At 49.8% G+C, this 25782-nt stretch overlaps 4 protein-coding genes across 7 annotated transcripts in view; 3 read left to right on the forward strand and 1 right to left on the reverse strand.

Annotated features, from left to right (window-relative positions):
* DIXDC1 (DIX domain containing 1) overlaps window positions 1-6497 on the forward strand; it is a 39398-nt gene extending 32901 nt beyond the window's left edge. For 2 of the 4 annotated variants that reach the window (XM_037409904.1, XM_037409907.1), the window contains 3 exons: window positions 1483-1591; window positions 2140-2248; window positions 3132-6497. In XM_037409904.1, coding sequence (XP_037265801.1) covers window positions 1483-1591; window positions 2140-2248; window positions 3132-3212 — 299 coding nt within the window. In that variant the 3' untranslated portion in view covers window positions 3213-6497. The other 2 variants (XM_037409903.1, XM_037409905.1) reach the window with 2 other exon arrangements.
* A 675-nt stretch (window positions 6498-7172) lies between these two features.
* DLAT (dihydrolipoamide S-acetyltransferase) lies at window positions 7173-16405 on the forward strand. The gene is made up of 14 exons (XM_037410095.1): window positions 7173-7485; window positions 8053-8154; window positions 8458-8582; window positions 8697-8853; window positions 9983-10109; window positions 10483-10673; window positions 11190-11352; window positions 11584-11651; window positions 12422-12514; window positions 12609-12716; window positions 13272-13387; window positions 13663-13825; window positions 13987-14123; window positions 14932-16405. The coding sequence occupies exons 1-14, from the start codon at window positions 7240-7242 to the stop codon at window positions 15059-15061; spliced, it is 1926 nt and encodes a 641-aa protein (XP_037265992.1). The 5' UTR covers window positions 7173-7239; the 3' UTR covers window positions 15062-16405.
* Window positions 15946-20077, reverse strand: PIH1D2 (PIH1 domain containing 2). The gene is made up of 4 exons (XM_037410096.1): window positions 19717-20077; window positions 19074-19319; window positions 18252-18517; window positions 15946-18135 (listed from the first exon to the last, which is right to left on the reverse strand). The coding sequence occupies exons 1-4, from the start codon at window positions 20039-20041 to the stop codon at window positions 17989-17991; spliced, it is 984 nt and encodes a 327-aa protein (XP_037265993.1). The 5' UTR covers window positions 20042-20077; the 3' UTR covers window positions 15946-17988.
* Window positions 20078-20233: 156 nt separating this feature from the next.
* On the forward strand, window positions 20234-25593 carry NKAPD1 (NKAP domain containing 1). Its single transcript, XM_037410097.1, has 5 exons — window positions 20234-20383; window positions 21431-21531; window positions 22650-22805; window positions 23362-23415; window positions 24201-25593. Exons 1-5 carry the CDS (start codon window positions 20315-20317, stop codon window positions 24721-24723), a joined length of 903 nt encoding a protein of 300 aa, XP_037265994.1. The 5' UTR covers window positions 20234-20314; the 3' UTR covers window positions 24724-25593.
* Window positions 25594-25782: the final 189 nt, after the last annotated feature.

Here is a 25782-nt window from a genome sequence, read left to right on the forward strand (position 1 = left end):
AGGGGTTTCTCGGCCAGGGCGTAGCACCACCTTGGGAATCTGCCACCTCCAGCTTCTTACTCCCTTTACCAGAGCTCTCTCTCCTCCCTTTAGCCGTTTGCCGGGCAGATTAGACTTCACTGCAAGGGAAAGGGGGCAGAGGCAATCCATGGCTGCTTGCTTGTAAAGCATCATCACAGCGGGAGTCTGTCTGGGCCACTTGGGTAGTACTGCAGTATAAATAACTGTGACAAACAATTACCCCTGGGAGGAGTGGGAAATGTGAGGTTATTTCAGCTTTCCTGCTGCTTTGCACCATCTGGTGGACACCAACAACTGAACAGTTGCTTTCTTCCTTGTTCCCCCCTCAGTGTCTAGCTCCTTTCATATATATGCATAACAGCACGGCCCGGCTCCAGCTGCAGCAGCTCCACGTTTGCTTTTCATCACAAAGGCTGGTTTTTTCCCCAGTGTTGGTTGTAAACGTCACCTAGAAAGTCTGTGAGGTTGTAGGGGGCTGTAGGCAGTGGGGGAAGACAGAGGCCCCCACCTCAGCGGCATGGTAGTGTCCAGCAGCAGGGCAGCCTGGAGGTACAAGGTGTGGAGGAAGGGAGGAGAAGAACTCGGAAGCCTGGAGTGGGTTGTGGGGAGGATTTGCTGGGTTCTCCCTCCTCCCCTGTAAACTGCAGTTTTTAGAGCAGCCACAGTCATGTGTTCCTTGCGTGTAAACTGTACCTCTCCCTTTTCGCAGACTCCATCCCCCTCCACTGCAGCAGGAAAATTGAATTGTGCAGCCACAAGCGTAGGTGTGTAAAGAGCTCTAAGAGGTAGCTCCAAAGACTTGTTAAATTCGAAAGCCTTTGAGTGGGTGTCCATAGTGTTTTCTGCATGCTAGGAATATTAAAACTGTAGAGTCACTCAGTGTGAACCTTCCTCTGCTTCAGCTTTTGGCACAGCACATTGCAGGGAAGCAGGAAACAAAGCAATAGCCAGAGAGAGAGAAACACAAATGAGCAAAGAAAAATCCACGCACAAACACCCATCCTGGCCAACTAGAATGGGAAGATGGGGAGGAGACAGATAACCTTTTGCCTTGATGGTGATCAGCCACTTCATCCTGCTCTACCCATCTGCAAGTGAAGGCGAGTGGTAACGTTGCTGGGCTAGTTAGTCATGGGCTCCTCCAGCAAGGTTTTCCTCCCGCTGCTGAGGTGGTGCGTAGAGTGTCTGTGGAGCAGAGGGTGGCAGCAAGCCCCTCTGTGGATGGGACAGAAATCCTGCTTCCATGCTAACGCCACAGTCAGGTGGTGGCCCTACCTTAAAACGCAAAGTTTTCCAGGAAGCAGGGGAATACCTGGCCCTTCCCAGCAGGGGTGATTTGCCACCCTCCTAAGGATCCGTCCCCATCACCACATTCTCTGGCTGTGATGGCAGGTTTGCTGAGACCACCTGTCGTGGCAGGAGAAGGGTTGTTCCCCAGTGATCGTGCGCTTGTCTTTGCAGAACTGCCTCATTCTCACAGCACACCCGTGATGAGCACCAGTGCCTGCACCAAAGTGTTGTACTTCACTGACCGCTCCCTCACGCCTTTCATGGTCAACATACCAAAGAGGTGAGGTCTGGCTTGGCCTTGCTGACCCTGATGTAGGAGGTGCTGGTTTCCCTTAAAGCATCAGTCTGACCTCCTCTGGGTACGGGCACAACTAGCACAGGTTCGCTGTGCAGGAATTCGGGCATTGGACTTCGTACCATTGTCTGGGGAAAATTGCCCAAAGCAGTCCCCTAGCTGATGCACTTGTTTTAGAGCCCCAAGAGATTTTTTCTTTTTTTCCTGTATTGACTTCTGAGAGCAAGAGCAAGCAGCCAAGCAGTTCTGTTGTGGCATGCGGTGCAGGATGCTCCTGCCGAAACGACGGTTATCAGTGCAAAAGAGAAGGTGAAGAAGGCTTTGTGAGGTGGTTCTTAATGAATCGGGAGGCAATTCGTCCTCTGAAGAGGACCTTGGGGTTGATGGGTGTCCCGGCAGGTGCACGCTTTTTGTGTCCCTGCAGCCAAGGTGCCACATGCTGAGCTAGACTGGTGCTGTGACCCTTGTAGTAGCACTTGAGCTAAGTCTGGTGACGGTGTACCGTGGGATAGTGCCAAACTCTTCCCTTGCAGGTTAGGGGAAGTGACTCTGAAGGATTTTAAGGTAGCTATCGATCGTGAAGGAGCCCACCGGTACCACTTCAAAGCCCTGGATCCAGAGTTTGGCACTGTCAAGGAGGAGGTAAGTGTGGGATTTAGCTCTCGGCTGCTTTGGGTTCAGTGTTACCACACAGCCCTGCAGACCGTGGTCACCTCTCTTCCAAACTAATGAAGTCTTTGAACTTGCGCCTGAACAGACTGTTTTCACAACTGCAGATTCAGCTTCTCTTGTAAAGTGCTAAAATGGGAAGTTTTCCTCCCCAGCTGGAGCAATTACATGAATGTGATCAAAATTGCCTGGGGATTGCAGAGCCCCTTGGGCAAAGAGCTGGCTGTTGGCAAAGGGCTGCTGTGACCCAGCATTGCTCAGGGGACCCTGGGCAAAGCCCAGGCTACGCTTCTGGCCCTTCAGGTGGCGTTATAAAACCTGTTGCAATGAGACACACTTTAGGCAAATGTGGTTTATTCAAAAAACATTCTGCTTTCTTTTAAAGGTTTTTCAGCGATAACTGTGTTTGTGGCACCTTTTCCTTTGTGTGCTGCATTACAGCCCTGTTTGTGCTGGGGCTGGCGTTGGTGTGGGTTGGATTCATTAAAGGTTATTGGGATAGTTCCTGCTTCACAAATTAAGACAAGTGCAAAGCGTCACCCTCTCTGGGAACAGCCGGCTGACTTAAGTAGCTGTTCTGCAGAAACAGCTGGAGTGTAGTCAGGATCAGAAAAGGCACGTTTCCTCTCAAAACAGTGCCAATAATCATCTTGACGGTTACTGGTTAAAGGGGCCTGATCTGTGTTTTACCTAAAGATTACTCAGACACGTGAATGATGGATGAGGTGCGTGTTCTCTGGGCTGTGTAGTGAAATCTGAGCAAGGAGCCGTGACTCACTGCCTGCCTCTCCTGCTCCTCACGCTGTAGCAGAGTGGTGTCCAGGCTCCAGACGTGACTGGACTCCCTTTTTTGTAGGTATTCCATGATGATGACATCATTCCTGGTTGGGAGGGGAAAATTGTGGCCTGGGTGGAAGAAGACCATGGGGAGAATTAATCAAGCTTTTAAGTCCTGTCACTATGGAAACCTGTAACTGGCTGCTGAGCTCAAAGAATGACCAAAAAAGCCTGTGTGCTGGAAGGAGTCCAATTCAAGCTGCCAAAACAGAGGGCTTCTCTGCAAACAATGGGTAATGCATGTTGCGTGCGTAGATGCTGGCATCTGACTTTACATGCCCAAACACAGACAGCGTTCCGAGACTGAAATGACAGGTCTGTGGGAAAGAAACACCTTGTTTTGTCCGGCCAGCTAAACCCTGAAGGCCTTAATGATGCGTTGCTCCCTCCCGCTGCATCTCCATTTCTGTGACGCGCTGCAGACTGTGATCTGGGCGTTCCAGGTTGGGTTTCTGGTCCGCGGTATTTGGTACCCCTGCACTGATGGCAAAAACGTGAAGCTTTGCCTTCAGGGGTCAGAAGCCGCTGCTGCTAGATTGTGTGAGCGGAAGGTTTGACCAGCTTTGGGCCTGGACTTGCACGTGCTGCAGGAGCGAGAGTGAACTTTCTGGATGTTCCAGACTGACAGCATAGAAATCTGACGCAGGGAGGGAAGACAGTCTTCTGGAGGCTTTACGTGTGGTCTAAAGCAAAGATCACCAGCCTGGCAAAGCTCCCTTTCTCCTGGACTCAGGCTTCCATTTCCTAGCCCTGCTTTTCCCAGTTGCTCTCCAAAGCTGTACTCACTTCCGAGGCCCTCTGTGCTTGCTTTGTTGCCATGGGGACTGCGGGATCTTGGTGCTTGCTTGTTTGCTGAAGGACTTCATTTGCGAGGGAGCTAGAATCAGCTGCTTCCCTGAGGTATTTCCAACCCCTCTCCTCGTTGAGCCTCTTTCCCCACACTCCTGCTCTCTCTCAGCAAGGCAGACAGTTTGTCACCTCCCATGCACAGGCATCGCTGTGTGCTGCTGTCCGCTCGTTGCCCAGGCCACCGAACGCTTATCCACACCGGTAGGATAAACCCCATCAGTTCCATGGTGTGCCTGAAGGATCAGGAAACAAACGACTGCTTGGGAAAGAACAAGCCCTAAAATCCATGGGGGTGTGTTTCTCTTCTTGGTTTGGTTTTTTTTGTTTGTTTGTTTGTTTGCTTGCTTCTGCATTGCCTGTCTCGGCCCTTCTGCTGCCAGTCGGCTGTACGTCCAGAGCGCGGGCTGTGGTGTGCAGCAGGCACCGTTGACCTAGAAGGTCAAATGGCAAGTCAAGGCTCTGCTCGTTCTTGGTACCTGTGGCCCTTCCGTGGGCTACCTGTGGCCCTTCCGTGGGCTACCTGTGTGTCTGTGCTGTGCATGAGGCTGGGAGAGGGTGAACGTGGTTTTACTGTTTTATATTGACATGTCCTTTTGTAAACATGTTCCTGTTCTTGGAATTATTTTGTACCAGTTTACATTTGTCTGAGGACTGTGGATATTTTTATACTAGTGCAAGTGCTTTCTGTATATTTCTGCACGCATTATACTGTGTTTCACTCATTTTCTAGTGGATGCTGACATGTTTTGTATCGTCTCCTGTTAACACAACACTGGGCTGATAACTTTTACTATGGAAATCCAACTAGTTCCTACCAGGTTTTATGTTTTTGCCAGCTTTAATAGGCAGCAACAATACTATTTATTTTCTCCCTGCTTCACTGTCCAGGAAGTAGGTCAAGGCTTTTCTGTGGCTCTGTGCCACATTGGCACGACACAACACGCCTCCCATTCTGGACAATTTATGGTGACTTTGTCCCTGCAGGCAGCAGTAGGGAAGTTCATCAATGAACAAGGTCATCAGTGGGCTGCAGAGGGGGGAGTACACTGCTTTTGGAAAAGAAACTCTTCCTCCCTGGAAAGTTTCTCTGCATGATCTCTAGTGGGTTGGTAAAGAGAGCATGGGGTTGTTACACAAAAGCAATTCATATTTGAATTGCTCATTTTTCTCAAGTGTTTCTTTCTTTGGGTTTTACTCATCAGCTTTATTCCAGCAAGAGCCATGCACCCAGGCTAGAATTCTATGGAGAAAATGAAGACAGTTTTCATGGTCTGTGGTTGCCAGTTCCACGTCCCTCTCAAAGACGAGCAGTTTGGGTTTGGAGTGCTGAAGGCCCAGGAGGCTGTTCGTGTGATCAGAGCTTCTCACGGATGAGCCTTCAGTCCAGCCTTGCCCGTAGCCATCCAGTGTTCTCACGAAGAAATCAGTTGTTAGCTGATAGAGGAGAGGGCCCGTTGTCCTTAGATCAGTTCAGGTCACTAACGATGGTCACATGTAATAGCTTACTGCCACCAGAGCACCAGGGACAGCCCTGTAAGGAAACACACGCTCTCCAGAGTGGCAACGGGCGGTACTCCAGAAGGAGTAGGACTGGACAGGCGGCTTGCTCCCCAGGGCTGGCGGGCACGGACCTTTCACCCGTGCTAACGTCGCGTGTAAGCTAGGACAAAACATGTCCCCCGAGACAGAGCTGATGGCAGCGCTCCGTTCTTGGGTTCCTCTGGGCTGCTCCCCTCTGTGACAGGGACGCTGGAATCGCTGTCACCGAAGCTGAAGCGCTGCTGCTCAGGTAAGCTGTGTCCATGCTCGCTTTGGGTTCAGCTTTATTTCTCTGTCAACGCTGCAGCCGCCTTCAGACTTCTTACCTTTGTGTGATGGACAGAAAGGGGCCGGCAGGAGGTAAGGAATATTGGGCACGGGGATAAGAGGTATCAGGTGGGAAAACCATTGGCCAGATGTTTCTCTCTGATAAGAGAAGTGTCAAGAAAACAAATGAGAAGAAAGGTGACCAGCCCCCAGAAGCTGAAAAGCCCAAGATAAAAGTGAAGAAGGAATATGTGTACGAGTTCAGGGACAAGTTATCTGGACTGTATGAAAAGTTTATTTGTGCAAAGGTTGTGATGATTTTTAAATACATAAGGTATGAAATGTTAAGAAGGAAAAGAAAAAAAAAAGAAAAAAGGGCGGGAATTGTAGAAGAATTAATAAAGGAATGAAGAGAGGTTAACTAACATTGATAATGTACAGCTGTGGGCTGGCTTCAGGGGTGGTGGGTTGGCTGATGTGGCTAATGTGCAGTTGGCTCGTTTTGAGAGTGCTGCGACAGAGAAGTGGCTTTTAAACCAGTTTGGCACAGCTGTAACGCCGAATTCAGTGGATTTATTGTGGAGACGTGCTCTTCGTATCATACCCGGGACTTGTGTTTTTTCACGGTTTTGAACCTGTTTATTTCCGTCCAACCTTCCCATTCCTATACCTGTAACTTGCTCATGTAACAACGTACATGCTATATGTAAAAATTATATTTTCATAGAAACTCTGATGTTTGCGTTCATCATTTAGAAAGGACGGGTATTCTACACCCTCTAGGGAAGCGAAGCTTTACCTGTACGCCTCAAGCAGGCAAACCAGGCTGGGCAAGCCAAGCGGTTCTCAATAAAAGGGGGTTTGGAAAGCGAGGAGGCGCAGACAGGGACGCGGCACATCAATCACTCAAGTGCTTACGGCTGGCCTGGCACTGGGCTTGGAAAAGGTTTTCTCCAAGTTTTCTCCATCGCTTTTTCGTAACGTTTCAGGAAAGTGTGTGTTTCCTGAGCCTCCAGCGGGCTGGCCCACGCGCCCTGAAGGGCCGGCTGCGGGAACGAGCAACATTTACGGTTAAAATTGGCCCGAATGACACAAAACCGACCCACCGGCTGCTCCAGCTGCGGGTCCGGCAGGGGCCCGCCATAGCTCGGCGCTAAACCCGCAGCGGGAGCTGAGGGCCGGGGGCTGGGGGGGGCGGCCCACCTCCCGGTACCGCGGGGTGCGGCCTGCGCGGTCAGCGACACGCGTGTGCCCTCCCCGGGACCGGCCCGCCAGCGGCAGCCCCTGCGGAACCTCCCGGGCCCGGCCGCCACCCCCAGCCTACCGCCCCCGCCAGGCCGCCCCGCCGGCAGCGCGCTTTACGGCAGCGCGGCGCGCTTTGCGGCAGCGTCGTGCGGGCGGTGCGGCGCCGTGCCCGGACGGAGGAGGTCACCGAGCGGCGGCGGCGGCGGGGCCGCGGCTCCGGCTCCAGCATGTGGCGGGTGTTGGCGCGACGCGTGGCCCGGGGCGCGGTGGGAGCGCCCGGCCTGGCGCGGGGCTGCCGGGCGCTCGGGACCGCCGGGGCCGGGCGCGGCGCGGCGGGGGGGGCCGGGGCCCTGCCGCTGGGCCGCGGCCTGGCGTGGGGCGGCCCCGCGCACCGGCCCGGCGGGGTCCTGCAGCCTCCGGCCTGGCCCCGCCTCGTCCCCTGCCGCCGCTGCAGCCTCCCAGCGCACCAGAAGGTGAGAGCCCCCACCCGCGCCCCGTGCGAGGCGGCCGGGCTGTCCCTGGTACCCCGGTGCCCCCCTACTCCCGGTGCCCCCCTACTCCCGGGTCCCTGCGCCCCCAGTGCTCCCGGACCCCCCCTTCTCCCGGGTCCCCGCGCCCCTGGTGCCCCCGCCCCTGGTGCCCCCCTACTCCCGGTGCTCCCGCCGCCCTGGTGCCCCTGCCCCCTCCCCCCCGCTTTCTCCCTTCGGGCCTTGCCCTCCCCCCCCGCCGGGCAGCTCAGCTCCCCGCTCCGGGAACCACAGTTCTTCACCCACCCACCCCCGCCCGGCTCTCCCTGTCCTCAGGCTCCTGCCACCCCCCTGCGCCAGGCCCCTGTGCCACCCCCTCCATCTCAGCCTTGTCCCCTGCCCCCCCCGCCCCCCACCCCCGCAGTTCCTCCCGTCCCCGGGCAGCTCCTGGTTTCCCTTGGGAGCAGCCCTGCCCTGCGGCGGGGCCACAGCCGGGCTCTCCTTCGTGCCCCCCGTCCCTCTGCCCCGCGGTCGGGGCGCTCCGGTCTGTACCACCGCTGTCCCTCCTGGCAGGTGGCCTTGCCCGCCCTGTCCCCCACGATGCAGATGGGCACCATCGCGCGCTGGGAGAAGAAGGAAGGTGACAAGATCGGCGAAGGGGAGCTCATCGCAGAGGTACCCCGCGGCGCGCTGCGCTTCTGCTGAGCCGCGTGTGTCCCAGGCTCCGTCCCTGGTGCCCTCACTTGAACGTGGATCTTGGCTTCGGGATAACAGATCCCACCAGTCGGTGCTGGGAGCGGGTGGCTACAGTCACAGCCTCAAAGCTGGCTGCTGCCTTCCCTCCTCCTGAGCAGGAGCTGCGCTTGGCCTGTCCGAGCGTGCTTTCCTGGAGCTGGTGCCACGGGGTGGTTTTTTGGGAAGGCTCCGACCTAACTCTTCTTTGCCGTTGCCATAACCAAGCCCCGTTCTCTCTCAAAGGTGGAGACAGACAAAGCAACAGTCGGCTTTGAGAGCGTGGAGGAATGCTACTTGGCCAAGATCCTGGTGCCAGAAGGAACAAGAGATGTTCCTATTGGGGCCATAATATGTATCACAGTCGAAAAGTATGTATATTGCTAACCCTTGTGTTGAATCGTCTCTCTTGAGGCCCCTTGGGTGCCTTGTGTGAAAAGCGTAGAGACAAACATCTGGTTTTGCGGTTCTCTGTTTTCTTCTAGGCCTGAACATGTCGATGCCTTTAAAAATTATACTCTGGATTCTGCAGCATCTGCCCCCCCTGCAGCCTCAGTGCCTCCCCCTCCAGCTGCAGCTCCCTCGCCACCAGCTCAGCCTTCTCCTCAGGCTCCGGGCAGCTCTTACCCTCCCCATATGCAGGTAGGGGAGCACTGCTGATGATCTGAGGCTTCTTGCGCGCTTTTTCTGTCTCTGGCCTTGCTGGCTCCGGTGTGTTTTGTCACAGGTGCTGTCTGGAGCAGGAAGTTGTTAGCTATAATTGCAGGAGCGTGTGCCACTTGAACTGTTGCATGCTTAAAGCAGGTCTTTGGGGAGCTCCCAGAATGTTTTTTGCAAAATACTGTTTTAGTATTCCAGCTGCTAGCAGAGGAGAGGCTTGTCTCTCCAGGATTGCTATGTAGTCTAGAAAAACGCACTACACTTGCATTATTTGGACAGTTCTGGTGTAAAAAGACCTTGTGCTAAGTGTGAATAAGCTCTGATGGCCCTGCGCACATCTCGGAGCAGAATTGGAGTCCGTGATACCCTAATGAATACACCAGGTGTGGTTGTGGGTGACTTGATTTGTCTTTGTGAATGATCTTTATCTTGCTTAAATACTGAAGTGTACGTCCACTGTTGTATTTGAGCACTTTGTAGCAGGGTATTTGTGTGACATTCCTTTGAAAAAGGAAATTTGAAGTACTAAACCTCATTCCACAGACGATGCATGTGGGAACTGATTTGTCTGAGATGTTATGCAAAATCTGTAATTGAACAAAGAATTAACTAAATGCTTCTTAATCAGGCTTGTGATTTAGATACTAAACTTGCTTATTCCTACCGCTTGCCTTCCCTGTCCAGTTGTGCTCTGAAGCTCAGACGTGCTGTATCTGTTGCAGGGCTATATGCACGTGAAACCTACAGCATCTTTGCTTGTCGGGAGACGAGTCCGTATAGCTTTTAAAGGGGCCAGACCTGTTTGTTACAAAGTGACTTGCTTCAGTCTTCCTTTTAGCCTTCCAGAGAGCAGCTGCAAGACGCTCCCAGTGTGATAATTATTTTGATACATAGATTTCTTGCTCTTTGCTTTTGCTTGCTTTCTTGCTTAGGCCTTGATAAAAGCATCCAAACTAGCAATATGGGGCAGCACTGTGCTTTGCTGTAACAGAGCCGGATCTAGGGGTGCACTAAAGGCTGGCTGCTCCTTTAGGTTGGCGTCATTTAGTCAGGAGTTAAAATCCTTTTGGATTACCAGAATCTGATTCTCTTGTATCCTCTGGCTCCACAGGTCACTCTCCCTGCCCTGTCACCTACCATGACAATGGGCACAGTGCAGAGATGGGAGAAGAAGGTTGGGGAGAAACTGAACGAGGGAGACTTACTGGCAGAAATTGAGACAGATAAAGCCACAATAGGTGAGTCGGCTCCAAAGGCAAGAAGTGATGATGTGCCCTTAAAAGGGGGGAATCCAGAGTAGCCCCTGTGCCAGCTGTTCTAGCTGCTGCGGACGCGAAGCTGCAGGGCTTTTGTTTTGACTTGTTTTGTTAACTTCTCATTCCACTGGAGGGCTAAACATTGGAGCTCCTAAAACGTTCTTATTTCATCACCAGTTCTTCTTAGTGATGTACGGTGCATGGAGATGCTTCCCTACTAGTTCCACCGAAGAGGATCCTCCTGTCTCCTAAATACAGGACAGGGCTTTAGCTACCAAAGTCTTTAGGAGCAGCATGTAGAGCAACTCTTTGGCTGCATCAGGCACCAAACCAGTTTTGTTCCTTTTCCTTACAGGCTTTGAAGTGCAGGAGGAAGGCTACTTGGCAAAAATTTTGGTGCCTGAAGGAACAAGAGACGTGCCATTAGGAACAGCTCTCTGCATCATTGTGGAGAAAGAGTCCGATATTCCAGCCTTTGCTGACTACCAAGCCACTGCAGTAACTGACATGAAGGCACCGGCTGCTCCTCCTCCTCCTCCTCCACTAGTAAGGGCTGTTCTTAGAGTGGGAGAGGAGTTTTGGGGACCGTTAAGAGGTCTGATCTGAGCTGCTCTGCTGGTTTGACAGTGTGCAGCTCTGGCTCCAACAGTAACGTGTGTGATTCTGTGAATGCCAGGCTAACGCGTGTTGGCGATAGGGCACGTAAGAAGTGATCGCTAGTTTGCCCTCCAAAAACTGGAGCAGGTAGTCATTCATTGCGATCTTTTCTCCAGCCCGTTGCTTGTGCCAGTTCTAATGACTCATCCTCAAAAACTGGGAGCAAAAGTTACTTGTTTCACCTTTTTTGGTGTATAGTTCAGCAATTTAGTTGGCCTTCTTCCCGGCAAGTTTCTGATTTAATTTCTGGCACTGGGAAACTTCTCTGAATCTGAAAATTCTTTCAGATTAGTGACTATTTTTGCTATTGTCTCGACTGGTGATTAGATGACCTGTTCTCTTATTATACCTTCAAAGCTTTTGCTGAATGATCCTGAAGCTAATGGCTGTGATTATTCTGTTAAGGTGGTGGCAACTCCTGCTGCTGCTCCTCCTCCCCAGCCTGCCGTTCCTTCCCCTCCAGCAGCCCCCACAGCTGGGCCACCTCCCCGGAAAGGAAGGATCCTGGTTAGTCCCCTGGCAAAGAAAATGGCAGCAGAAAAAGGAATCGACCTTGCCCAAGTGAAAGGTAGGCTGCCCATCCGCTTCCTTGCTCTCGCTACCACGTGTCTGTCCCTCCAGGTACATACGTGCCTCTTCTTCCCTTCCCTCCCTGTCAGGAACATTCTGACTGCGCAGCTGTCCTCACCAGAGGCTGTGTTCAGTGACACCTCTGCGCTGAATAAAACTGGTAGCTTTAGAAGCAACACCCTGTTGCAAATAATTGAAATCCTCTTGCGTTTTTCTTTGACCCTTTCAGGTACTGGACCAGATGGCAGAATCACAAAGAAAGACGTGGAGTCATTTGTGCCACCAAAGGTTGCTCCAGTGAGTAGGGCTGAGATCTGTAAGAATGGATATTTTACGATAGCGGTGGAAATGCTCTGTAGAAGCGCAGTTACCGTGTGGAACCGTTACTGCTGGACTGGAAGGGTCATGATGCCGTGTGGGCTGTGATGACTGTTAAGTTGTAAAGCTTAACCTGTCACAGACACTGATGAAGTTTCCTTTCTTTTTCCTTTGGTGTGTCACCAAGGAAAAAAAAAAATTACGCACTCCCAACCCTTCATTTGGTTGCTACGTTGTTATGGACGGAGGTAAGGCCAGTCCCAGCTGATGTAACGGGGCTGGAAAGAGGCGATTAGAGCCAAAGGCAGAGACCAACCAGCAGCCTGTGTCATTGTTGCCACAAATCTGTTCATATACCATTGCTCGCCTGTTACCTGAGGTGATGGAAGTGTTGCTTTGTGTACTGCTGGAAGGAACGCGGCTGAGTTCGGCTGGGGAGCGCCCTGCTGCATACATACCTCTCTGCTGTACAGAAACCAGCCACCCGGCAGGGTTTACTGTGCTGGGAGCTTCACAGCAACGTATATCAGTGTTGCATTTCCAAGCCACCCAAGTACTACGTTGAATAATCAAATATAGGGCTTACAAAGAACCCAGTGGGTGCTGGAGAGGTGAGGCTAGAGAGCAGAAATATCTGCTGCTCTTAAGCCAGAGACCATGTAGCCTCAGGGCTTTGCCCCACGTACTGATTTACTCTGTACAGTTGATATTTGGGTAGTGCTGTGAGTTATGTCCTCCTCTGATTGCAGGCTCCACCCCTAGAGGCAGTTCCTGCAGCTGCTGCAGTTGCAGCAGCGCCAGTGGGGACCTTCACAGATATCCCCATCAGCAACATTCGGAGGGTAAGAAGATTTTTATTCCTTGCCAAGGTCACTATTGGCAGTCACAAATTTTCCAGACGGATTTCTTTTCATCGCTTCTGTTGTATACCCGCAGGTCATTGCTCAGCGATTGATGCAGTCTAAACAAACGATACCTCACTACTACCTTTCTGTCGATATAAACATGGGAGAAGTACTGGTGCTAAGGAAAGAACTCAATCAGGTGAAGCATCTAGGCATGGTGAGAGTGTAGAGGGGGGGAAAGCCACAGCCTCTCGCAGGTTTGCCCACCCTGCTTTTGGCAATATGGCATTTTGGCTTGGGGGGTAAGATAAAAAAAAAGTCTTTTCAGTGCCTTTTCCACCTGTGTGGGTCGGCTCTGGACTGCCTTGTGCCAGAATGAGACCTTTTACCCAGGTGCTGTGCAGGGGTTTCGGACTTCCCTAAGGGGGCCGCTTTGTGCTCTGCTTGGTGGTGTTCAGTTCTTCCAGTTGGAATATAAGGCAAAAGGGTAAAAGGGGTAGAAAATTTAAGCAAAATAATAATTCTAAGTCAAGTTTGGGGAAAACCAGACATTAAAAACCATTGTATCTTCTCTAAATTATGAAGATGTCTTCACCTCCTACATTATCTTGGCGCTTCAAATGCTAACGCTTACAAGTAGTGTGATTGCTTTCTAACATTTTCTCTAAACCAGGCTGCGTGGCGGTGACTAACCGAGTTAATTGAGGTGATTTATAACAGAGAAACTGATGTCTCTAAATCTCGTTCTCTGCAGGAGGTCGCAGATAACATCAAGCTTTCTGTCAATGACTTCATAATTAAAGCTGCTGCTCTGGCATGCTTGAAGGTGCCTGAGGCAAATTCTTCATGGATGGACACAGTTATTAGGCAGTAAGTTTATGGTACGGTCGAAGCCAGAAACTTTCTTTGTTCACTAGAGAGTTTATGACAAAATAGCAGACCTTCTGCTGAGATTTTGAGGGAGGGGAACAGGTATAACGCAAAGGTTGAGGGGCTTCAGTGAAAGTGAAAGAACTTTGAGTCTGAGGCTAGTTTGCAAGGTGAAATAACTTGCAAAATTGATTTAGAGTTTTCTGAACAGTTCTGAATTTTTTTTATCCGTGTTATCTTGCTAGAGCGACTGGCATTTCCTTTGTGTCTTGCAGAAATCACGTAGTGGACGTTAGCGTCGCAGTTAGTACTCCTGCGGGGCTCATAACCCCTATTGTGTTTAACGCACACATAAAGGGCCTGGCCTCCATTAGTAAGGATGTGGTTTCTCTGGCAACTAAAGCCCGAGAAGGTAAACTTCAGCCTCACGAATTCCAGGTGAGCATCTGGGATTGCTGTAAACATCGCAGCCGTGAGTTCTGTTCAGAAGCCCTGTGCAGAACGAGCAGAGCCTGTTTTGTGATGGTTTAGTCACGTTCCTTAATATTCCACACAAACCAGCTTTTGTGAACTTGACTGTGAATGTGTTTTTCTCGTAGGGCGGCACTTTCACAATTTCCAATTTAGGAATGTATGGGATTAAGAATTTCTCTGCCATCATCAATCCACCTCAAGCCTGCATCCTTGCAGTCGGTTCTTCAGAGAAAAGGCTAGTGCCAGCTGATAACGAGAAAGGGTAAGTATTCAGCTGATTCTGCGTATTCTAAGCTTCTGAAATCAGGCTTTGAAATAATGGCTGGTTTTCTAACACTTCCATTAGATTATCCTTAAAAAAAACCCCAATATTGTCAATATACTGCTTCCAGTACCTTCGGAAGAAGTACAGTGAGATCTCGTATAAAAAAGTCACACAGGCGTTAAAGAGAACGCGGTGACTGGTGAATGATCTGCCGTACGTTTATTCTTGCAATTTCTTTGCAAGTTAAGGAAAGGCCGTTCCTTTCTTTGAGGGGTAGAGTTAAGCTGTGGGAAAGAGTCCGGGATCCAGAGAGTTTAGGCACCATGTTCCTCTTGAACAGCTTGCTTAAATTTGCATTTAAGGAAAACGTAAGGGATGGATTATAATTCACCTGTCCTGTGTGTAATTATCACCTTGCTTGGAGTGCAGTAGACCCAGGAGAACATTTAGGATTATTGAAACTCGTTAACAGTCCTTGGTATCAGTCACTGACGCGTGGGAGACGCGGTTACTGGGTAAAGGGTCTCTTTTTCTTTGATCATGTGGAGCTGTTCGTGACACAAAGAAAGATGAGCTTCCTGGCATAAAGGGAACATGCAAATGTGTTTCTTAATTTTAGGAAAGGAATGAATTACGATCTGCTCTCCACTGTAATCTTTTTTAGAAGTCCACAGGGAGAAACATCTGTTCCCAGGCACCAACTGCTGTTGCTGGTTCGCTGACAAAAGCTTTTTTGCTTTGTTAGTGGCACTGACTTGCAGAGGATTGTGTTAACCTCTAATTTATTTATTTTTCTTTCTTTCAGCTTTGATGTGGCCAGCGTGATGTCCGTTACACTCAGCTGTGACCATCGTGTTGTAGATGGAGCAGTTGGAGCACAGTGGCTTGCCGAATTCAAGAGTTTCCTTGAAAAGCCAGTAACCATGCTGCTATAATTTAACTGTGCAAGCAAAATTTTCCTGGGTCACACTGTTTCATTTTAAACAAGCTATTTAGACTTTAGTGTTCAGACTTATTAAAAGAGTTCCTTTTTTATTTTAAATATGTATTATATTATCTGGTAATGTTATTACCAGTCTGTACAGAAAAAGTTTGCAAAAGTGCTTTTCAGAGCAATATTCTAGCTACACTGTATTTTTATACAGTTAGTTAACTTGCAAACTCTTCTAAAACAGAGTTAAGGATCCTGGATTTAAAAATGATCCAGGCAAGTGTGCACACAGCCATCTGCTTCTGAACTAGGGAGCAGGGGCGTGCATACCATGCCATTGCACGACCTCAGTGTTCTCAGAAATTGGAATTACAAACATCTCTTCACAGGAATTCAGATGAGATGGTAACTGAAACGTACAAGTTAGTCGGTGGGGAATTCCCTGATCCTTTTCTCCTGCTGGGGTGGGCGAGTGTGACACATGCACTAAGGGACTGAAGCGCCTGGGAATAGTTCCTCAAAGGCCAATGCTAGCATTCCAAATCTCTCGTGGAATTTGGCACCGGTCTGGACCTTCTCAGCTATGTGATCCTTTTTGTGCACTTTAAAGTAAGGTGAAAGCGCACTGATATCTGTGGGGTCATGGCTCTCAGATGCCACAGGGAACGTGCCGTCTTCTCACGGACTTTCACTTACGTGTGCTTTTTGTATGGAAACTCCTTAATTGCTATGCCTCTTGCTAAGTTAATATCAGACTATGACGCCATGGAAGTAACTGTTTTGCAGACTGTTCAAGAAAACCTGTATGTTGGAACCCAATATAGGCAAATCAGACACACTACTAATCCCATCAGTGGGCATCATGTGATGACTCGAATGTTTGGAATATTTTTTTTTTTTTCAGGCATTCTAACATTGGAAGCTCTGAGTTAGTCATGGGTACTGTGGTTCTCCCCTAAATTGTCTATGTTGTCCCGGCCTCAGTAAGCTGCAGAATGTGCTGCCCATGTATATATTGTATGTAAAATGCTTCAATAGTTTGTTGGACTTGTGTCCAGTTAACCCCAGTCATTGTATCCTGAAAGGGGTGCAGTGCTCAATGTTCTGAAATTCCACTTTCCACATGGAAATGTTAATGTAAAAAGGACGACTGTGTAGTAATTACAAAGTGACCAGGAGAATTAAATAGGGGGGGGAGAAAGTTTTAAAAAGGAAAGAAAAAGTTAAAGCTGATCTGTTATTCTGTACATTGCATTAAGTACTGTCTCCTGTAAAGTTCTACAAAGCTCACTAAAGATAGTGAAAGAAAATACTGTGGAAATTAAATATTTTTGTGGGAACTATTTAATGTCTGGTTGCTGTGATACCTGGTTTTCATGCGTGGCTTAAGCAAAAAAAAGTGCGTTAAGGTTTTGGTTTTTCTTTAATGATCTAAAATACCTGGGTTCCAGACTTGCTCTGGTGAACCTACGTTCTATTAAATGTTTGGAATTGACAACTACTAAACCACGTTCCAGTGCTTTTCTGTTCAGTTGTGTGGCTTATTGTACTGCTGTAGCAGTAATTGGAGCTCTCCAGCCTTTCAGTCTAATAGTGGAACTCACCTTATTAACCTTAAAGTGTCATCTCAAATGTCCCAAAATAATACACGCTTTATTTATGTCATGCAGCAGTGAACTTCAGTCTTCCTGCCTTCCTTGCTACAGTGTTCACCGGAACCTCAAATTCTGGCTACAGAGACCTTTCACTTTCTTCCTGCAGTAAGACCACTCGCTCGTTTATCCTATGGAAACACTCTCAGAATGACCGTTAGATTCCAGAAGACTTGCAGCTCAAAAAATGTGCGTGTGCTTGGAGCGCTGGTGGTGACTTTGGTACTGCTTTTGAACTTGCAACTGCCGCCACTGAACAGGATTTCAGTGCAGCCTTCTAAGTTTCTTAGAAACAAAGAAGGGGGGAACTAGCAGTTCCTGTTCTTTCCTAAGCCTGTATTTTAAAGCAGCAGCTCAAACCCAATTTGTTCATTTCCATTTCCGATCCAATGAGTATCGGTAGAGAAACACTGTTGTAGTGCAAATGTGTCACAGAAGCTGACAATAACGTACTACCAAATCAATCATAAACTTAAGAGCACTTAAAGTTTTATTTGTCCCTTTCCCAGTTAATTCTAGTAATGCTTAGTAATTCCTTGAAGCTGTTTTGTGCTGCACTGTATTACTTTGTATGTTATTAGTAAGCTAATGGAGGCACGGGCTCCTAGTTAAGTGCTCCAGGACTGGGTTTGGTCGCTAGTTTCACACTAAGCGTTCCCGAGCTTTTGTTTCGAGCAGTGCAGAATAGGTCTGTTGTTTTATGGTCTCGTTCAGCGATTACTAAACCGGTAAGAAGTGAGGACAAGCATACTCAGTGACTGAAAAGACTACAGAGCCTGTTCCAATGAAGATCAGCAAGGATTGTCCTAAAGAGAAGAGTGACAGCTTGCACAGCAACTTGCAGAACTGGGTGTGACACACCTCTACTAGTTGTTCCAGCATTAAATACATGCGAGAGCTGCTCTAACCGCTGAATCCAACAATCAGTTTATTTAGCAGAAAGACTTTACAGCTGTTATTGCTGTACCTTAAGGCAAAATGAATGACATAGTAAAGCATGTATGCACTTATGGTTCTTTACTACAGCTGTTAACATATCCAAGTACTCCTTCAATGTTTACAACCTTTACTTATTCTTTTCCCCCAAGGTCGGTGGTGCTACTATTCCTACAGGCTTATTTTTCTACTTGCATCTTTGTAAAGGCATGTGAGGTATTCACCCCTGAAGATCAGAAGGTAATTGGAAAAAAACAGCCTCATCACCCCACTAAAAATTAGGATTTTTGTTCTGGGGTTTTGTTTTGTCACTTGTGAACATGAAGGGGACAGGATGCAGTGTTTACAGATCTGGCTTGGCAACTGGCATGGTGATAAACAATACCCGTTTTCCTTTGTTAAAGACTGCTGTTGCTGTTTCTTCATCCACCAGTTCTGGCAGGTCTAGTTGTAATTTGTATTTTTCGGGGACTCCAATGATTATGTCATCCTAAACCAAGAAAATTAAAATACTTTGTTAACTATCTGAGAGCGAATTAGCAGTGAGCATTTCTAGGAAGTGGATACTAAACGGAAAATACAAGGTTATTCTTTCTGCTGTCTTACCTTCGAAATTCTCAGGTCACACTCGGAAACCGAGCTAACCTTAGGCAATTCAATTTTGAGTTCAATTTTTAGTGGTTTCTTGTTTGCATCCTTCACTGTGATCATTTCATAGACAGGGGCACTTAGCTTCTCTGGTGTGTCACTACTGGCAATTTCCTCAATCAGGCGAGTTTTAGGCTGCGTCACACTTCCCTCCGCCAGCAGCACGGGAACATTGCTGCAGTCCTCAGCTTTCGTAGCTTGTAGCAGCTGATCAAGCGTCAGTTCTTTCAAGAAAAATAAGTTTTTCACACATATCACTTAAGTTACTAAGATCGGCCGTGTTACGTCACTTAACAAATACATCATGAAAATTGTAACCGTGATTAATTGTAATCGGCAATTTTGTCAGCTGAAGACTGTTACTGGCAGTTTCTCCACTCGTGATTTGGGTTTATTGCCAGCAGGTTGAAAGTTGCTGTTCTCAGACTAATAGTTACAGCAGCAACCTCTTTTACTCAGGTTAGGGCAAAAAAACCTTAGCAATCAGAGGATCAAACCCCAGCAGAGTTCCCGTGTCTAGTGGATATAGGAAAAAAGGGAATTTGCTGTTCCAGTGTCAGTGCAGTTCTGTATTTGTAAAACAAAAAGATGAATGCAGATAGGCCAGCAGGGTGAAATTAATGTATGGTATCGATGCTGCTGCCTTATTCTGGGCTCTAAAGAGAGAAAGTTTGGTTTATGCTCATGGCAAGAACTGGGGTTAGAGAGATGAGGCTCGAGTAAGTTTGTTGGAGAATCTACCTGGTCCTCAGAGAAAAGCGGCAGCAGGTCTCTACGTACCCTTCTGTGTGTTCTGACTGGGATGCGGAGCTGGCACCTGCCTGCCTTTCAGACGCTGCTGCATCGCTTCCAGGCTTCCTTTCAGTTTGAATGGCTCAACGGTGTACAAATGGGAAAGAACCAGGTCGCATTGTTCCTCAACAAATTTAAGTGTCAAATGGATCAAGTGCTCCATTTTTTCTGGGTTTTCTTCTGCCCTCTGAAGAACGTCTGGGTTATAGGCGACATCTATAACGCTGTAGGGGTCTATAAAAGCAAGTGACGTGTCAGAATAACAGTGGCACCACGCGCTGGTGCTCTATATAACCACTTGATTTAAAAGCAAAGATGTCTGTGTGGCTTTGGGCAGAGAGCCAATCGTGCCAAGGAAATGTCTGTGCGGCTTTGGGCAGAGAGCTAACCCTGCCTGCCCGTCTAGGGGTGACGGCTCCCCCGGTGCCGGTTCTGCAGCTGGGGGGCACACGGTTGCGGTCAGCCCGAGCGGCTGGGGAGGCTCCCGGTGCGCGGGGGCTTCTCAGGGCCCCGTGTTTGCGTTTCCTCGGAGCGGGAGGGCTCCCGGTCCCCGCTGAGCGGCCGGTGGCAGCCCTGCCCCGCCGCCCCTCCCCCCAGACCAGGCCTCCTCCTGCGCGGGGCCGCCACACACCCCCGCCGGCCGCCCCCTCCGCCGGCCGCCCCGCGCTGACAGGCGTGGGGGCGCCGGGACCCCGCGGCGCCGGGACCCTCTGCCAGGCGCAGACGTTGATGAACAGCGGCCTCCGGCCGGCGCCAGGCAGCTGGGTCCCCCGGCCGCGCGCCCCCCGCTCCGGGCGGGCCCGCAGGCACAGGCGGGGCTCTGCCGGGGCGCCCAGCCGCTCGGCCTCGGCGCGCTGCTGCCGCAGGAGCCGCCGGTAGCCCCGGGGGTCGTTCTCTGCCAGTTCATCCAGCAGCGCCCAGAGCTGCGCGGCCCGGCCCAGCGCCGCGCCCGCCATGGCCGCCGCGGTCGCCTAGCGACGGCCCCCGGAAGCGCCGCGCGCCCCGGTCCGCCCGCCTTTCCCGTCCCCCCGCCCGCGTTCCGGCCCCGCCGCGCGTTCCGGCCTGGCCGAGCCGCCCGCCGGGCCCGTGGCGCCGCGGGGGGGGGGGCTGTCCGCCGGCGGCAGCAGCAGGCGCCCCGCGGGGGGGCGGGGGAGGCCGGGGGCCCGGAGCGGGCCCGGCCGCCGCGGCCTTTCCTGGGGCAGCCCGGTGGCGGCGCGGCGGGCGGGAGGATGTCCCGGGTGCCGGTGGGGAAGGTGCTGCTGCGGAACGTCATCCGGCACACGGGCGCGCACAACAAGGTACGGCCGCGGCCCGGGGGGGTTCGGCTCTGCCCCCCCGGCGCGGCCCCACCGGCGCGGCCCCCCCCCGGCGCTGCCCCGCCGCCCTGCCCGCCGCGGGGCCGGGGGGGGCCGGCACGGCTGTGCGGGGCCTGGGGCCGCTGTGCTGCAGGGAGCGGGGCCTGCTCAGGCCCGGGGTGGGGGGAGGGGGGCGTTTTCCTGAGGGAGGGATCCCGCTGGGAGCAGCCCGTGGCCGCCGCTGGAGCAGTTTTCCAGCTCGCCCCGGCCTTCCCCAGCCCCGCTCCCCAGGGGGGACGGTGCCGGTGGATTTATCTGTGAAATGTGCCCTGTGAGAAACACCCTCCCACGGGCCTGCCACCAAAATGACACTTTTTAAAAGTAGCAAACCTTCAGGTGTAGGGTTGGGGGCTTTCTTCTCCTTCCTGGGCTGCGTACGTACTCCTAATGCCATCAGAGAGCTTGAACTTTGTGTTAATGCACACAGGCAGTACGTTGGTGCAAGATTGTTACACACCATTCACTTTAGCAACTATTTACCCGATTCCTGACATCATTCAGCAGCTCCAGCTCATTTATTTCATATGTTTATAAAATCATTCCTTTACAGTCAGCGTCCATGACCATAAATCTGTGCTAAGCCACTTGGCACTTGCAGGCGGTATTTTTCCAGCCTGTAGCTTAACTCCTTGTTTTGGGTCGGTCCTTCCAGGTGGTATTTATGCCCTGAATTCTCCGACAGTACACGTTTGCGATGGTGGTGAGTTACAAGGCAGGGCAGCCAGAACAGCTGAGATCACAAAACCAGGCAAACCCACCATCTCCGATGCCGTTATCCTTACGCCATTATCCTTATGTGCTTTGTTAGGGTTTCACCACCCAGAGGTTCTCCTTTGGGTTACAGCTAGAAAAAAGGACGTGTTTCAGTGTGGTAAGAAAGCTGGTTGTGGATTTTGTTAGCAGGAGTGTTGAGCTGGGAGCTGATGTTACATGCTACGCGTCTGTAAATTTTCCCTAACGTGACATTTGTTTCCCTTTTGTGACTTTCAGATTCAGGAAGAGACCGAAATGTGGAAAATAAGGGAGTGGGAGAAGCAGACAGAAGAGACTTACTGGAAAAGGCAAAGCAGAATGCTGTCAGACACATCCAGGTGGGTTTTAGTGCTGTGGAGGAGATAATTATTGTCTCGCCTTAGTTGCTGAACCCTTTTGTGTTTATAATACTTCCAGAGCATTCTGTGATGATGATGTGTTTACCATACATGAAGACTACACAGGCTGCAGACAGATTTATTTTCTCCTTAATGAGTCTCTGGAAAGAGATCAGACCTGTGCTTAAGTCTGACCTTTTATCTCTTCGTCCAGATGTATAGTCTTCAAAACACAACGTTAGGTAGGCCGGGCTCCCTGAAGCAGTGCGGGTAGGAAGCGCGTCAGTAACATGTCAGAATGTTGTGAGAAAAGTCTAATGTATCCCTGTTTTTGTTAGTGGCAAACAAAGCTGTTAGGATGTGGGGTCCTGCACTGTCACAACACCCCAGCACTGCCCACCACTTGTGTGGTACCTCTTAAATCATTCTGAGGATCTCACAAGCTACGTGAAAACAAGCTGGGTTTGAGGGGAGGGTTGGGGTTTGGCGTGGGAGTGGAGCTTACTACCGTGAAGACTTTTCAGAAGTGTGAATATTGCAGGAAGTGGGTTTAGTATCTCAGGGGAGAACACCTTTCTTCTGAGTCCATGGCTGCTGCTTGGCTCAGGAAGTGCGGCATTTCAAGTGAGAAACAAAACTAGAGCCACAGGCATGTGAGATCGCTCAGAATTGTCGATGCTTTCTGTGGATTTGGGGTCTTAGTTGTGGTACCTGCGATTCTAGTCAGTTCTGCTTCCTCAGTTTCCCCTTTGCTGCCTTCACTAGCCTACGTCTCGCTGCCTGTTGTGAGTCTGCTCCTGCAGAGTGTTCTAGAGGAGAACTGCATTTGCTGTGATAGGCAAGGTGACCTCTTCCCCTCATTCTGCACTGTGAGCATCTCTGTCAAGGAGTCTGCTGTGTGCTGAGGGCCGTAGAAAGTTTTGAAAACCAGTGTGTTAGCTACTGAGCTGGTTTTGTGAGAGCTGTTACTGGTGACTGTTGAAATGATAGCTGGTCTTCTTGCATAGATGGACATCCAAGGCTTGCTGGATTTTTGCTCTCTCGCTGGACTAACCCCTTGCTCAGAAAGTTTCTCCATCAGAGCTGACAGCTGAAGGACAACTGTTCTCTTTCTGCAGCAGTCGGATGCGCAGCGATGGCTTTGATGAGGAGGGCCACAGGGCTGACTGGAAAACAAGGAACTCGCAATTTCTTGACCTAGTCGAAGATGATCTCCTTAGGGCCCGATCCTGGAATAAAAAGCTGTATGAATGTGAAGCCAACATGCCAGACAGGTCTGTGGGGGAATTCATGTTCTGTCATTATAACAGTAATCGAAACACCTTTTTGGAGTCCTGTACCAAAAAGTTAGTGCGCTTCTCTTTTTGGTGCATACTCCTGTAAAATAATGCTTGATCCCATTTTAAGAATGAATTCTTAACATGCACAATCTTTTGCAGTGTCATAGAGCACCTAACTTGAGTTCATCTGTTAGCAAGCAGCAAAAGCTCAGCCCTAAGCTTAGCAACTAAGCTTAGTGTTTACTACTTTGCCCAAGGAACTTGAAAAAAAAATCTGAAGAAATTCAAGTTATTGCTCTGCAGGGTTACTTTAAAGAAATCTGAGTTGTAGTTTCCCCTAATTAGAAATGGAAGAGGCTGAGAACGTAAGATGTGTTTAGATAGTACCAACCGAATCAGTCATATTTGCTTCTTCCTTTGTTGGGAAGGTTCTGATAGCCCTTCCTTGCTGTCTAAGCCCATGTTCACTCCGTGGTTCTGTCTTTCCAGAATTTATTTTTTCCCTTAAACACCTTGTCTGTTTCTAATAGGTGGTTCCGCTTTCTTACAGATGGGGTCACAGTGGCTACAAAGAGTTGTACCCTGAAGAATTTGATACAGATAGGTAAGGGGAGCAGGCTTACTCATGTATCCAGAATCTCTGTATGACAGAAATTTGTCAGGTTGTGCAAGGAATTTTACAAACTGAGTTTTAAGTTTTGAATGTACATCAGTCTTGAGTGTAAAGCACCATACCCACTGAAAAAAAGCTAGTCCATTAACGTAGTTTCCCATTTTCTGAGTCGTAGGAGGGGATTGTATCTTTTTTAGCTTTAGCTTGAGTTACTAAAATGCTATGGATCTGGAAGGTCTGGGTCAACATAGAGCCAGAGCAGCAGGCTGAATCCACATCAGCTCAGTAGGCACCCTCCCAGATACCAGCTCCAGGTTCTTCTTTCCATGGACAGTGTACCTCTATTTTCTGTCTTTCTCCGTATTTGGAGAATATAAATTCCCGCAGTATCCTGGAGAGTGGAGACTTAACTGTAAAATAACATCTTGGACAGAATTAATTCTTTTTAAGCAGCACCTGACAGAATCATCAAGGACAGTATTTGTCAGGCTTACAGGTTTGAAATAACCTGTTATAAGTGAGTTTTCATCACTCAGTGGCTTTCAATACACATTCTCCTTGGTTCTGGCTCAAAGAAAAAATTAGCAAGGTCTGGACCCAAGCTGTTAATAAGTACTTGAAACAAAAATGCAGCCACCACGTCTGCCAAAGCATTTGCTTCCCTGCTCTAGCCAGATGAATTGGTGGGCTTGCTTAAAACTTTGAGACAGAAAAGGCACAACTGCTATGTGGCTGCCTGTCTGCTTCCTTTTGGTCACGGTGTGTTCTTTTTACAGTGACCAGCCAGAAGGAGATGAACGAAAGGCCATCAATGGGAAGAAGAAATCTCATCTGGGAAAGGAAACTGCCCGTGAGTCACACAAACGGAAAAAACCGAAGAAATCGCACAAGAAGAAGCAGAAAAAACGATCTCACAAAAAGCGAAAGAAAAAGAAAAAGGAGCAGGGGAGAACGTCATCCGATTCTTCCCGAGAGAGTGAGTGCTCAGAAGAGGAGGCTTCAAGCACCCGGAAAGGGAAACACAAGCGCAAGAAAAAGACCAGGAAAGTGCCTGCCAGGGAACCTACCTCTTCTTCTGGACAGGAGAGTGACTTTTCTCATGCAAGCAGCTCAACCACCAGCAGCTCTGAGGACAGTGAATCTGAGGAGAAAAAAGAGAAACGGCCTCCAAAAAAGAGAAAGAAACATCATGATTCTGTGTCAGAGAGGCACAGCGAAGTACCGGAGAAGAGGAACAAGAGGAAGAACTGGAAAGTGGCCGCTGATGAAAAATCAGAGGATAGCTCAGATGAGGACTGATGGGTGGGTCAAGGCTGCAGCTCAAACAATAAGGTAGAGGACAGAGGCAGGTATTTATATCTTTCAACACTGCCCCATGGTACAACTTGTTCCAGCACTGTGGTTTATATACATCCCGCCGGCCCACAGCGGGGAAACTGAGCCTTGGCAGCCTGCAGTAGGTGCCCCCTTGCTTTTCATTGACTTGGCATTCAGAAAACCAGGGGAGCAGTTGCCCATCTCACAGGTCAGCTAGTCCTGCCACCTTCAGATTCTTTTTCTGTGACCAGGTTGACCTCTGATACACAAAAATGTTATAGGCTGTCTGCAGGGGGAAAACAGACATGGTTGCACCATTTTTTTTTTAATTTTTTTTTTTAATTAAGTTTTAACAGATTGCTTTTCTGGGTTATAAATCAATGACCAAGACTTGCAATAGGAGAGGGAGACACAAAAAGTCTGATAACAGAGGAAATGTCACTGGATTTAACCCTACAGTAGCACTCTCTTCCCATCGTCCAACAAAAGCAGGCCTGTGTGGCGGCATGCATGCAGTCAGCTGGACACAGAGGGGAGCACGAGGGAATACCCTTATTCTGGCTGAAGGTGCAGTGGCTCCTTCCGTAAGGATGAAGACAAGACACCAGTGCATTTGCTTGTTTTAGACTTCCGTCCAAATCCTGGCACGGGCTGGCCATCACGTCTGCCTTTTCCTTCATTCTCTCTAGGGGGATGCGGGAACCCTTTGTTCTGACAGAAAAGCCTTGGTGGGTGTTGTGTTCTGTCTCTGGTCTGCCCAGTGTATTACTGGAGAAATTGGTCCTGGGCCATTCTCCCTGCAGTTGAACAGCCAAGCCTTTTAACAAAATAAATGAATCCAGAAACATTCTATGCTTTTGTCACTGTTTGTTGGACTTAAGCCTGGGGACAGAGCACAGCCCTGAGGAGTCTGGGTGGTCCTTGCGTTCTCCCTGCGCCGAGTGTTTCTGCCTTGCGTTCTCCCTGCGCCGAGTGTTTCTGCCTGGTCAGAGCAGGTGACTGTGGAGGGCGTAGAAGAGATGAACGAAGGGAGGCTGGATT

Source organism: Falco rusticolus, chromosome 16 (assembly GCF_015220075.1).
Source record: "Falco rusticolus isolate bFalRus1 chromosome 16, bFalRus1.pri, whole genome shotgun sequence".
NCBI classification, from domain to species: Eukaryota; Metazoa; Chordata; class Aves; order Falconiformes; family Falconidae; genus Falco; species Falco rusticolus.

What these genes read in the sequence shown, in the direction of transcription:
- NKAPD1 (XM_037410097.1), top strand. Translation starts at nt 20,315, where the DNA reads ATGTCCCGGGTGCCGGTGGGGAAGGTGCTGCTGCGGAACGTCATCCGG. An exon ending in ACACGGGCGCGCACAACAAG is followed by an intron (nt 20,384 to 21,430) that starts GTACGGCCGCGG and finishes TGTGACTTTCAG; the next exon opens with ATTCAGGAAGAGACCGAAAT. An exon ending in GAAGCCAACATGCCAGACAG is followed by an intron (nt 22,806 to 23,361) that starts GTCTGTGGGGGA and finishes GCTTTCTTACAG; the next exon opens with ATGGGGTCACAGTGGCTACA.
- DLAT (XM_037410095.1), top strand. Translation starts at nt 7,240, where the DNA reads ATGTGGCGGGTGTTGGCGCGACGCGTGGCCCGGGGCGCGGTGGGAGCG. An exon ending in CGACCTTGCCCAAGTGAAAG is followed by an intron (nt 11,353 to 11,583) that starts GTAGGCTGCCCA and finishes TGACCCTTTCAG; the next exon opens with GTACTGGACCAGATGGCAGA. An exon ending in CCATCAGCAACATTCGGAGG is followed by an intron (nt 12,515 to 12,608) that starts GTAAGAAGATTT and finishes GTATACCCGCAG; the next exon opens with GTCATTGCTCAGCGATTGAT.
- PIH1D2 (XM_037410096.1), bottom strand. Translation starts at nt 20,041, where the DNA reads ATGGCGGGCGCGGCGCTGGGCCGGGCCGCGCAGCTCTGGGCGCTGCTG. An exon ending in GGAGGGGGCGGCCGGCGGGG is followed by an intron (nt 19,320 to 19,716) that starts GTGTGTGGCGGC and finishes TTGCTTTTATAG; the next exon opens with ACCCCTACAGCGTTATAGAT. An exon ending in CAGTCAGAACACACAGAAGG is followed by an intron (nt 18,518 to 19,073) that starts GTACGTAGAGAC and finishes TTTTCTTGAAAG; the next exon opens with AACTGACGCTTGATCAGCTG.